Source organism: Triturus cristatus, chromosome 12 (assembly GCF_964204655.1).
Source record: "Triturus cristatus chromosome 12, aTriCri1.1, whole genome shotgun sequence".
NCBI lineage: Eukaryota > Metazoa > Chordata > Amphibia > Caudata > Salamandridae > Triturus > Triturus cristatus.
Genome location: NC_140595.1, coordinates 276,096,518 through 276,110,235, shown reverse-complemented (window position 1 = coordinate 276,110,235; position 13,718 = coordinate 276,096,518). Strand labels below are relative to the sequence as shown.

The 13,718-nt window shown below is 43.6% G+C and overlaps 1 protein-coding gene across 4 annotated transcripts in view; it reads right to left on the bottom strand.

Moving 5' to 3' along the window:
* Positions 1-1,188: 1,188 nt before the first annotated feature.
* The window catches only part of LOC146775847 (uncharacterized), a 226,500-nt gene continuing 213,970 nt past the window's right edge, over positions 1,189-13,718 (bottom strand). For all 4 annotated transcript variants that reach the window (XM_085637507.1, XM_085637508.1, XM_085637506.1 and 1 more), the window contains one exon: positions 1,189-11,831. In XM_085637507.1, the coding sequence (XP_085493633.1) occupies positions 8,827-11,831 (3,005 nt within the window). In that variant the 3' untranslated portion in view covers positions 1,189-8,826. The remainder of the gene's footprint in view (positions 11,832-13,718) is intronic.

Here is a 13,718-nt window from a genome sequence, read left to right as displayed (position 1 = left end):
ATACAATGCACCCAAAAACTGATGTTTTGCCAACTGCACCTAAGAACCATGCTATACGGCTTTAAATATTAGACATAAATATCCCTGAAACATGGCTAGATGGAAAGTAAGTGGCAAAATGAGTGTCTCTGAGAAAGTAATAATGGACTGAGGTAACAGAGGAGGCTGAGGTAGGCCTTGGAAAATAAAGTTTCACGAGTCCTGCATTGTTAGAAAATAAGGCTTGGAGAGCGAACCTGGAGCTCAAATGCTTATGGGTAGTGTTGAGAGACTTGAAGTGACAATTCGGAGACCTTTAACAGCTGTGCTGTTATATACGTAAATGTTAGAGACTGGAACACTCCTGAGAGATTGTATTTTCCCCCAACAAGTAAACAAGCTAGCCGCATGATGCAATCTTCCACATTCAATAGCGACCCAAAACAAAGATTGGATAGTCCGTTTCAGAACATTCCTATTAAGATTATTCCACTTAAGAAGCTGGATTGCCACACTCAGCACTATGTTCTCAAAACTAAATACTTTAAGGCATTCTATCACACAATCACACACACATATATATATATATTATATATATATATATTCACTGAAAAAACCATAGGTTTCACACATGTTATAGTTAGCGGAAATTTTACTGATAAAAAACCAATGAAATTCCCCCGTTATAGTTAGTGCAGGCAACTATAACTCACGCGACCGCAATCCTCTGCTGATGCTAATACTGTATTTAGACACTTATTTGCCCATGTCTTCTTCCATACATTTTTAGCTATACATATATTACAAATATTTTTTTTTCATAAAGACACATATGTCATCAGCAGAAGATTGCGGTCGCGTGAGTTATAGTTGCCTGCACTAACTATAACGGGGGAATTTCATTGGTTTTTTATCAGTAAAATTTCCGCTAACTATAACATGTGTGAAACCTATGGTTTTTTCAGTGAATTTGCAAGGTTTTTTAAATGCTAATTCCTAACTATAACGTGTGTGAAACCTATGGTTTTTTCAGTGAATTTGTACGGTTTTTTAAATGCTAAGTTACTTTACGCCATTCGTGGCGTGCGCGCCCACTTAACGCAGTTCGTTCCGTGCGCGCACGGTGCGCTTCGCGCACCGTGCGCGCATAGTGAGCACGCGGTGCGCTTCGCGCACCGCGTGCCCACTTTACGCAGTTAGTGCCGTGCACGCACGGTGGGCACGAGGTGCGATGACAAAGCAAGAAAGCACGTCAACAAATCTGTACTTACTTGTAGGTACCACTAAAAAATCATTTCATAAACACAACGGCTCTTTTTAGAGCCCCCTAATATCTAAACACTTAAATCTGATTTTTTTTTTTTTTTTTTTTTCTACCGTACGCTTACCGTAAGCTTACCGTACGCGTACCCCGTGATTTTTTTTAAAATCAATAAATGTTTTCTTTGTACTTTACAGTCCTTCTTTGACCCCCTCACAAATGTAAGGGGGTCTGTAACTCTCCTCATTGCCCCCTTTCCTTGTTTTCACTCTTTTTTTTCCGAGTGAAATACACAAAATGGCGGCCGCCGCTTCCTGGTTTCGGCCGATTCGAATGTTTACTAAGATCTAAGAGCCAATCAGAATCGCGCTCGCGCACGCCACCGTACGCTTACCGTAAGCGTACGGTAAGCGTACCGTAAGCGGGCTCAGATATATATATTGATTTAAAGGCTATTTTCTCAGAATCTACTGAACAGATTTACACCAAACCTACAAAAGGCACTTCCTTGACCTAGGGACTACCTCTCTGCCAAATTTTGAGTAATTCTGTTCAGCCGTTCGGGCTGTAGCTCGTTCTAAAGGTCCTATGGAAAAATGCATGGGAAAAACGCGTTTTGGGACCCCCCTTTTATCTCAGCCCCCGCTTGACGGATCCCCCCGAGACTTTCAGGGTAGGAGCGGAGCATAGCGCCCCACCTATTTTGAGAAATTCGCGAGGATTCGTCGACCGGCGCCAAAGTTATTCAAAATAGAATGTTGAGGTTTTCCTATGGAAACGTGGTCCTAACTATAACTACCTACTGGCGACCGCCAGTAGGTAATATATATATATATATATAGAGAGAGAGAGAGAGAGAATCTTGACCATCCTACACCAACCATCACAAAATCTGTTCAGTAAAATGCAATGCATTTTCACTGAGAATGACAGACAGACAAGGTTCTATAGTGAATAAGGAGTGAAAAGACTGTTCCTGAATGGGGCTTAGTGGGTTAGTTCAGTGATAAATAGAAGTGCCGTCTTCATGAATGATGTACTCAAAGACCAGAAGATCACTCTCAACAACAATTAGAAGGAAAAGAAATTGCTTGAAAGAAACAACTAGTCAGACTTGTGACACAAATGCTTAGTCTTGCACTCCAGCATGTGTTGCAAGTTCTTAACAACCGATGGCAATACAACTAAACTGCCCCTCATACATCTATCAAGTATACATACAGATGCTTATGATAGGCATGTTGAATTACCGCCACAGACTTGTGGCAAATACCTCAGAATGGACATGTCACTGGTGGACAGCGGTGCAGTCTCAGTCGGGGTGAGCATACCATCTAAACTGCCAACTGTGCGAGAAAGTGGCACTTTAGAATTGAAGCTTTAGAAGGTTTCTCTGCCCGAGTTGCTTAGACAATATGTTAAGAATGCACTGATGACTTCATATCTATCACTGTAGATCTTAAATCTATCTGACGTCAAGTTTGGAGTTTTGGAGTGAACAATGGAATGCAGATTTCTTAGATTAAAAGTATATTACAAATATCTAATCAGCAGTCCAAAAACGTCCACTATTAGTTTTTGGGAAAAGCAAAAACTACATCTATGATAATTTTCATGGAACGGGTCTATGTGCTACCCAATAATCAAATGTTGACTCTATAGAGTTCAACTGTGCACTTGCGCATTTGTGTTCTTTAATCAGCCTGTGTTTTATGGCATCAATGTTTTATTTCATGCATTTTATTGCTAGGCTTTCCTATACCCTGCAGCAAAAACAAAGTTATTTTCGTACCAGCTGAAAGCAATACTGAGAACTGTATGAAGAGTTGCTGTCTCCCTACAAAGAACATTACTTACTGGGTGATCTTAGCTAATCGTTTATATCATGGACGGGCGTTTATATCATGGGCGGGGAGTTCAGTTGCTTTTGGTACCATTGGACATGCCACACTTCTGTAGCAGCGGGGATGGCTTTATTTTTAATAACTGTATCAATAAGTCTTCTTAGTGGTGATCCTGAGATAGGTAGTAGAAAGCAAGGAGAGAGCAAGGGAAAAAAAGGGGTGCGTCCTTGTCCCCAATACAATACTAGACTAAACAATGTGGACGGACCCACTGAGTAAATGTGTGATAATCACTGTTGTGGTGAGCACATGAAACCATTAGGTTTGCTTAAAAGACCCCTCACACGCCAACCTAGTTGGTGTCATGCTTGATCATTGGGGTCCCAAATGGGTGGTCGAATGCCCCCCGGTTGTGCTACAACGCCTGATTACAGCGGAGCGGGTGTGGTGTGATTTGTGTGGTGTTGTGAATTAAAAATATCTCTGAGAATCCTTGCCTGTAGTATATATTAATGGCGGCCCAGGATGTGGTTAGAAATATGTGATGCATATTACTCCAATTGGCTAGATAACGTGGTCTACATGTTTCAGCACAAAAGGTAGATAAGGTGGGCTTTCTTCAGGACCGGGTAAGTAAAAACGTGAGTGGAAAAAGTGGAAACGCCACGTGAAATGATGAAGTGCCTACACACGTGCTAAGGTGTGTGGCAATACTGTCGGCATTCTCACAGACACTCTGTCAATAAAAAAACACTAGGTTTAAGTGCTAGGCAGAGATTCGAGGCTCGGGAGGGGTATCATCTGTAGTCCCACTTTGGTGTAGATGAGTAACCTGTTAGAAACCTGCTGTGGTCTCCCATAGTCCAGGAGAATCACTAGGGTATTGCTCTGGTTTTGCACCATCTTGTGAGATCTATAAACACTAGGGGAGAAAAATTCAGCTACTGCTGCTTAGGGGATCATGAACGACAACTGCATCCAGAAGTAGGTGTACAGAAGTGGCCAGATCTTTTTGCCACCACCAAGAACGTGCATGCCATAGGCATAGAGCTTCCTTGCACAGTGCCAAAGACCCCACCTTGCACCGCTTGTTGCAGTACCAAATGACTGAGGTGTTTTCTGTGAAAAACTATACCAGCCTCCCTTTGTTGATTAGCAGGAAGGCCTTAAATGGCAAGTAGATCGCACTCTAATCAAACTGAGTCGTTTTCCGCCGGAGACCCGAGCCCTTCGATCTTCACCACTCCCAGATGGCATCCCTAACCCAGAAGTAATATGTTCATCACCACTGTCAGCTCTGGGTGGGCTAAGAAGGGGGGTCCACAAGCCCAATCATGGTTGAGCAGCCACAACTGCAGATCCTTTGCAGTCTCCTCCGAAACCTGGATAGAATCTGATAGGATCCCCTAGTGATGCGGCCACTAGTGCTTCAGAACTGCAGAGCCCGTATGAGCCATCTGGCATTTTCAACCAACAGCCCCAGGATTCTCAGTCATTCTAACTGAGATCCAAGATAGCTGCTGAAACATTGGGATCTCGGCTCTGGGGTTGGGTGGGTGGGGAGGTATACACAAAATCACAGGGTATCCCTCATGGCTCCAACGAACTGGAGCATCTGTGAAGAAGTCAGGTGTGACTTGGCAAGTTAATAAGGAACCTTAACGATGTTAGACGTTTCACTGTTATTTGGAGGTGCTCTACAACTGCCTGGGGTAAGCCTGCGTTCAACAGCCAATCATTGAGGTGGGTAAAGTCCGGAATACCTAACCTCGGAGGGGTGCTGTAACCAAAACTTTCATGAACACCTAGAGGTCACTGGTAAGGCCAAAAGGGAACAATGCAAACTGAAAATGCTCTTTGCCCATTGTGTTCCACACCTGTGGACCTGCAGGGCGGTGATGTAGAAATAAGCGTCATCTACGTCCAAGACTACTATCCAGTCTCCAGGGCAGACACAACCTGGCCCAATGTGAACATCTTGAACTTATCCTGCTGTAGAAACACATCGAGAGAGTGAAGGACCAAGGAAGTAGCAGTAACAATACCCTGTTCCTTTATTCAAGGCCAGAACCCTCTCTATGGTCTCTTTAGCCAAAAGGTTATGTATTTCCTGCTGCAAAATGGAAATGTGGTGCTCTGATATAGGTGGGAGGTGCAGCGAGGTTATATAGAAAGGTGAGTGTGCAGCCCTGATGAATAATTTGGAGGACCCATCTGTCGGAAATAAAATCTTCAAACACACAAAAGGTCATAGAAGGAATGCTTGCAATAAGACTAACTACAGACGCTCAGAGTAGCACTGCAGCTCATTGTTCGTTTGCCAATCATGCCACCTTAGTTTGGACCCAGCAATATGCAAATCAGTCTTAACCCTACTTCAATAGGAACAGTCCAGCCTGAAATGCAAAGACATGTCCTCCCTGAGCTAGAACACAAGCAACCAAAAACCGATTTCACCTTGATTGGGTGTAGCTTAGTTCCAGTGGCACAGTGAGCTCGGGACCCACAACTGGGCATACTTCTGGCCACTCAGAGCATTACATCAAACATTAAAAAGGTGAGGAGAGGAATGTCTGCAATTCATTTAACCACTGACAATCACTTGAGGTAGCATTCCAACCCATCATTCTTTTGCCCACCGTGCCACCAAGTCATCTGGAACTACTGGTAAGATGCAACCGACCATATCATATAAAACATGGGAATATCGGCCAAGATAGCAGGCGTAACGAAAGTTGAGGGGACCCCACTCCAGATTTAAACCGTGCTGAGGGGGCCCCCTGCAGCTCAGGCTTCCCCGCACCGCAGTGGCTGCGGGGGCCTGTGTTACGTGCCTGCAGCTGGCACTCAATGAGTATAGAGCAAGGCTGGCAGAAGAAAACATGTGCTTTCAAAAAATTTCTACCCGCTATGATTCACAGGTGGTGGAGAAGATGCTACGGCTAACCCTACTAGTGGATTCCTAAACCACCAAGCTCTCCAAATGCTGGGTCTCCTGGAGCTAGTCTATGGCGACACAGGACCTGCCTGTGGACTGTGAGGCCAGAAAATGATTTTGCCCACATGCCCTAGAGCGTATCCTTAAGGACCTCATTAAAATGCAGGAGAAGTTCAGTAGGGGTTTGGCCAGGCTGAAGGACCTCTGTGAGGACAAAGGTCTTAACCTCCACTGCGGGGAGCTACTAGGCAAGGACCACTACAGCTTGTCAACTTCAAAATATGCACTCTCCTCTGTTGTAGGATCAGGGGAGAGGATAGTCTGGTGTCTGAGGAAGGGTCCGAACCACTAGTATCCTGTCATTTTTCATAGCAATTGTTTGCATCCTATTGCGGGACAAATTGGTCTCCATCATGATACTGCTGGTCATAATCCGAAAAGTTGATGCAGTATGTGTAGACGCTAGCACAGTATGGGTAGTGGGTCAGAATTGGAAGAGTTTCCAAAAGTCTGGTGGGCTCGGAGTAAGGTCTTGGTCGACACACGTTTGACATGGAGTCAGATACCACTAAAGGGTGCACCTACTCCTTCACTGCCCAAGGAACTGATGCAGGGACTGAAGCTGGCACCAAAGCTGGTGTGGAACCCGAAGCAGGTAAGAGGGACACAGACACCACCAAGTGCAAACACCCTGGTGGAAGTTCCACTGGAGTTTTCTGCAGATCCTCGGGGCTCAAAGATGCCCCAGAAATAACCTATGGCATGGCAAAGATACGCAGTATGTCCTCCCCAAAGGCCTCAACTTGTTGAGATGTCACTCATGGACCTGGAAATTCGGGTTGCATATGGGCCAGACTCTGAAATGGCTTCTCAGAAGTTCTGAAGTGAGACCAGATAACGTGTCGATGCCCTAGTGCCTTCTCTGGAGACAGAGTGGCGAGCAGGAGCCAATTCCACTTGGATTTGTTATGCTTCTTCCAGGACTGAGAATTAAGTCGGAATATTTAATTGTAGATTAAAGGCGTATAACTCTGGATCTGCATCTGAATGTGCGGAAAGAAAGGAACTGAAGTCAGTGTGCACAGGTGTCAGCTATATGCAGTTCCACTGTCACTTGTGGAGCAGACTGACGCAGACACAGTGCCGCATGAAGTCAACTATCGTCGCACTGGAGTACTGCTTTTTAGTTTTCCAGATCCAGTCTGACCCCTTGGCAATAGTCACAATCGGGGGAATCTGCAGTTAGAAGTATCTAAAGGAAATTATCTTTCCCCTCATCTGAGACTAACTCTCACATTTAGGCCGGTAACCAGACACTGTAATAGCCCAATAACTCTCCCCCACTGGATGATCCACGATGCTCATGTAATAGTGTGCTTCTAATTTCAATAATCAGGCCACAATCATACAATGAGTCCATTCCTCATGTAAAAATCTGTAGTGGCATTTCTCATTCTTGTTTTTTGTCATGTAATCTCTTAACTTAGATACAAAGCCTAGCTTCTATCAGGATACAGGTCGTGCTAAAATAAATATCCTCAAATGAAACAATTTGTTTTAAAGTGTGAAGTGCTGCCTAGTCCTCTGAAAAGAGGGTGTAGGGTTCAGTGCATATCTAAATCATCCTAGCAGGTTTACATATGTTCAGGCACAGGTAAATTAAGTGATTTTTCCCAAATCACTCGGTTTTTTGATTTAATGTTGAAATCGGGATTGCAACTGAAGTTTTCAAAATCAGCAACAGTCACAAAATTAAACAGAAAAGCTGTAACAACTGATGTAACCACAAAATCAAACAGAAAAGCTGTAACAAGTGTTGTAACTTTTGTGAAAAACCAAGAGGCTGCACTGCGACCAATGGGACAGAACTCTTGTGGTATTGTTGATTGCGCACTTCGAACACCAGGCTCTTCGGATGCACTTTCTGGGTGGAAATAGGAAACAGATAGAGCATATCCACAAAGCACAATCAATTTCTGAGCACAACTGCGAACAGCACTTCTACTACTCACTTTTAGAGGGTGATTAACAAACTCAAGTTGTTAAAATAGAAAAATGAACAGAATCCAGCCTGTCTCATTTTTATGGTAAAATATTCCCTAAAATTGCTCTTCAGTAAATGCCGTCATTATTACGGCCAAACAATGTTAAATCTACAAGAGTTGGTCGGGGGAGACCCTTTGATGCAGCAGCAAAAGTGCAATGGGACGAAGGGCATCTGATGGGAGTAATATCCTCTTAATGCTCAGTCTCACGCTTGTAAAGTTGAAAGTGCTTCCCTGTGAAAGAAGTAAAGCACTCTTAACCACTGTTATTGGGTGGTCTTTGAGGGTCAGCATCCCACAAGCTTCAACACCTACACTTAGATCCTATTGTGCCATGGCTGAAGCTTTTCCTCCCAATAACTTAAAGTCTTCGAACACCTTCAGCCTTCCCCACAAGTTCACACTAAACAGCAAGTGAGTAAAGCAAGATTGTTACTTGTGTTCTTTCTGTGCTGGGCTCAGCCATCGGGTGTTTGGCAGAGAACAGAACCATGGAAAAGAGGGTGGTGCATTGAATGGAAACTCATTTTAACAGCAGATTTAAACCCCTTTCTTACTTTCAGTCGTACAAGATGGTGCCTGATAACTAGCGCCGGTTACTTGGTGCCAGAGAAATCCGTTTCACAGAAAATTGCTTGGCGTTAAACTGCCTCCAATACTAGTTCTTTCATTCATGATACATCAAAAGAGTAAAATACCTATGCAACTTAGTACAAACCCACAGAATGTGCATTGTGAATACAATAACCCTCTATCTTACTAGTCATCTTTATAAATAGTGCAAAAATGATCTCCCTGAAATTCCTCCAGGCATTTCTCGCAGGTCTGTGCCACATTGTGGCTCAACCTGTGGAATGTAAGCATGCATTTGCGGATGAACACTGCCTCACACTTATCACACTTATATGACGCGTGCCTTCTTAGGTGCGTCTTCAACATCCTTGAGGTGAAAAAACCTTTGTTGCATTCCATACACACAAAGGTTTTTCCTTTATCATTAGGTGAGTGCTTGAACATGTGCTCCTGCAATGAAACACTTGAGGTATATGATTTTTCACACTCCGTGCAAGAGTAGGGCCTTAAGCCATCATGTGATCGCAGGTGGTTCTTCAAGCTGTAACTGGTATAAAATTCTTTCTCACACTTGGTGCACTTGTACTCGCGCACGCTTGAGTGCGTTCTCTGGTGCACCCTCCGGGCAGAGGGATCCGAGAAGTCCCTGCCACAAACTGGACACAAATATGGGCGTTCTCCTGTATGCTTATGTGCATGTTTCTTCACATTGCTGTAGTAATTGCTTGTATAGGGACAGTGTTTACACTGGTACGTTTTTCTTGCACCTCTGCAAGAGTTTTTATTGGCTGCTTTACTTCCCACCTTGGATTGGCTGGAAGAGGTCATGCCATATTCTTCATCAGTGATTGGAGACATTTCTTCTTCCTCAGCTTCAGAAACTACTTCTTCGTCTGATAGAGACTCATCACTTTCCATTCCACTCGACCCAGAACGCAATCCATGAGAACTTTCAGAACCTTTACTACATGCATCATCCTCATCGCTATCCTCTTCAAAAGTGTAATTCACTTTCTTCTGATCCGTACGTAAACTATAGCCATTCCGAGTCCTTTTTCTATTTCTAGACGAGGAAGACTTTCCATTATTCTCCTCTGTCGAAGGTGAGGCAGTTAAAGAAATTGAAGCTGGGAGTATTGGTTCGTTTTTGTGGCCAGTTTTCCTTTTTTTGTTTAGGAATGGAGCTAGGATATTAGTGGGCATTTTCTGCAACACTACTGACACTGTAGACAACTGGGACACGACTTTCACTCCCAGTTGGTTGTCTAGGGAATCAACGTTCAGTTTCTGAATAGGAGTTGTGGCATTACTGGGCAGGCTTCTCTTGGGCAAAGGTAATGCTGGAGGGGATGGTGCAGGACTTTGGTTCACACTGGTGAGATCACTATTCTCTAGAGAGTTGAATAGCCCAGATGCAGCACTACAGGGAGGTTTGTCTTTGTTTTCGGATGAAAATGATGGCAAGAGAATTTGAGTGCTGAACTTTCCACTGAGCTTTATGTCAGTTACTATCTGTGTTGCAGAAATATCAGGAGGCGGAGTTAGCGGATGGTTAAGGAGCTGCGTAGTTTTATGTGGATCACAGAACAGCTGAGGTGGCGTATTAAGGGGAAGAGGTTGCTCACTAATTGAAACTGGAGCAGGTAACCGAGGCGATGTAATTGTGTGTGGTTCACTTGTATGGTTATTTGATTGTACAACAAGGCTTGGTAGCGGGGCGGTTATGATGCTGGTACGCATTTGATCATTTATGGGTGATGGTGGAGGAGACGGCTGCATGAAGTAGGGAGTGCAATGGTTATGCAGTTCAGGAGTATCATTAGTGGGTTGATTCTGCTCCTCCTTAGATAATTGCGTAAGATGCTGTAGAGACTCTGATGAGCCTACTTCCAGAGGAGTCATAAGATTGTTGCTTGTCGGACAGTCTTTTTGTTGGGATGTTTTGTTCATGGGAAGCGTTTGCTCATCTCCACATAATGACAATGGCAGCAGTGGGGTTTCTTTAGAATTATTTAGGTCGGAATTCTGCTGTGCATGGCTCGAGCTCACAGTTGGAGTATTACCCAGAAACACTTGTTCCTTTCTGGATACTGATGACTTGACTAGTGGAAATGGAAATGTTACAGGCTGATCTTTCCTCTTGGCACGGTTATTCTTTCTGGATAAGACAGGCATGATCTCGTTGTTTTCTGACAATGAGGACACTAACTGTGATAAAGAAATGAGTGGGGACTTTGTAAGATGGTTATCCTTGCTTCTTGGTGAAGAGTAGGACACTGTTAGCGAAGGAAGTGTCTGGTCACTTGATCTGGAAGTCTTTATCTGTGAAAAATTCTGGGACATGAGCAGGGTATTTTTATTTCCAGATCCTGATGACAAGAGGGAAGATGCCATTCCTTGAACGTTACCACCCTGGTTATTAATAGCAGAAGAGTTCACAAGTAGAAATGCTGTTTTTACTCCTGCTGAGTTAGTATTCTGTAAGGTTAAGGAACGTGCTAGCATGGGTGATGATGTCGTTAATAATGATGCAGTTGGTTGATTGGTACCATTATTATTCTGTGATGTGGAGCTTCCAGGCAGATTATGTTGAGGGGATAGAAGTGTTAACATAAGTAATGACACCTGGGAAGTATTTGTACCGCTGGGCAACAGGTTGGGGGTGTTTGCAGGTTGATGCAACTGCGGTGCTGATAGTACAAATGGGGTTGCAGGCTGTGAAATTAATTGAATCACATTACCAAGGTTATTTGTGTTTGCTTGGGGCAACGAGTGGTTCTCAGCACCACTGGTTTGCTCGACTTCTTTTGAAGAGGATGGAACTGAATGATTATTTGCCATGTGTTTATTGATCATGTTATTTGCAGATGCACTGCAAAGCGTCATTCCTGCTCTACCATTATACCTTTGAGCTTCTCTTTTAGACAACAATGGTGATGTCAATGATGTGCCAATGGGATCTGGAGGCTTAAGAGGTCCTGGAACACAGTTAACAGTGACTGCATCATTTGGAGATGGAGCAGTTGGGTTGAATGGTGGTTTCTCTGTTTGAGAAGATGACAAAGTCTGAAGAGGAGGCCGGGAATCTTTTGTGGGATACTCAGGGCTGCCATCTTTTACTGCATCACAAAGTTTGACCGAAGATCTGCTTCTGGTTGGTCGAGGTTTCCTTCTTGCACAATTTTGAATTTCTAGAAAACAAAAACAAGTCAAGGAGTTAATGAAATAATTTTGCGCAAATTAACACAACATACCTAATTGAATTTCAAATGTAATGAATCCAGTTGTGGGAGTAAATCAGTTGTGTGCCTTTGGTGAGATGCTGTATTGTAAAGGCCAGGAGAGGGAGCACTTAAGTCTCCTATAAAATTGTAACCAAGGTACATGAAGTATGCCGAAAGCATAAAAAAAGTGTAATGATTAACATCTACCTTGGATAGATCTAATGCCAGACAGGGCATGAAAACATGATGAGAGAAGACATGTTGGGGATCTGATGGAAGTCTGCAAAAGATGCATTACACAGCACAGAAAATTGACTTTTCACCAACTGCACTTAAAAGATAGTCAGGGAGGGGCCATAAACAGCCCCTTCCCACATGAACTGATCCCAATGAAGAAAACTAAACCTTTAAGCAACCCTTGTCTACACTGGGCCGGATTCACCCTTAGACCTGGGAAATCTCTGATCAGATGTTTTTCACAAATTCTGCACAGAGCTCTCAGCCCAGAAGTAAATGTATGAGTCTCTACACCCTTACACCAGTGGGTAAAGTCTCTAAAAACAGAAATTATGACCAAAGTGACTGGATTTCAGATGCAAAACTATAGGGGGGATTTCAACGAACGCAACATCAATCTCTGCCGCATCTACTGAAAACTCAGATTTGAAAGAACAAGGGAATATCCACCTGACTGCAATCATAGAGAGCTGATTAACAACAAACCTGCAAGCACTTACATTCAGCCCTACCCTGGACTTTCTCCCATCTCCCTTATACTATGTGCCCCTGTGGACACCAGGAACCAGAATTATCCTGGATTCAGATCACTATATTAAAAAGCAGAGGAACTTCACAGAGTATGATACCAGCCTTGTAATTGTTTTGCTCAATACAGTGAAGGAGATGGTCTGCCTCCCTAAACCCACAGCGACGTGGAGAAGGTTGCCATGAGGCAAAGAATTCTGCACTTATGAGAAAAAGCAACAATAAAGGGAGATCTCCACCATTACGTTAGTGAACACCATATGTGAGTTCATAAAGTAATATGCTGGAGTATATGTTTCCTGTCAGAAATTGGGTTTCTGCTTGGCAGAGGTATACACCCAGTCCCGGCAGGAATCACAATCCAAGACAGGTTAAGTCAGATACACACCCTAAATTAACCTGTGCTCACCCTCTGGTAGCTTGGCACAGAGCAGTTAGGTTTAACTTAAGAGGCAATGTGCAAAGTATTTGTGCAACACTTCAAACAGTAAAACAGTGAAAACACCACACCAAAAGACAACAAACCTGGTTAGAAAAATAAAGCTTAATTTATTTAACAAAATAAGAGTAAAACGACAAAATTACAATAACCGCAGTTATGACTTTTTAAAGAATAAACTGAAAGGTAGTGCTTAAAAGCATAAAGCGCCAACAGGGGCTATCTGGTCACTCTAACCGGGTCAAATAGAAAAGTTTAGACTGACCGTCGGATACAGGGACTAGTCCCGACCCACTGCAAATTGCCTTAGTTGCGTCATCAATGGAGCCGAGGTGATGTGCCGTTAAACCACAGGATGACGGCAATGCGTCAGCGCCGAGCCACGCAATGTCAAAGACGCGTCGAAACTGGAGGTGATGCGCAATCAGCGATGCAATGTCCCCAATCCTTGCAGCAGAGAATGGGGGGTTTGGCCATTCAAGTTCAATTATAAATTTCTCCTTCCATGTTTTTAAAGCAATGACATCGGGATGACGACGGAGTCGACTGAGGATATTTTTGAGCGGGGAGAAAGTATGACGTGTTATCTTGCGATTTAGTTGATATAGGAAGTCTTTCTTCGATTATTTGGGAAGGCTCATACAATTGTT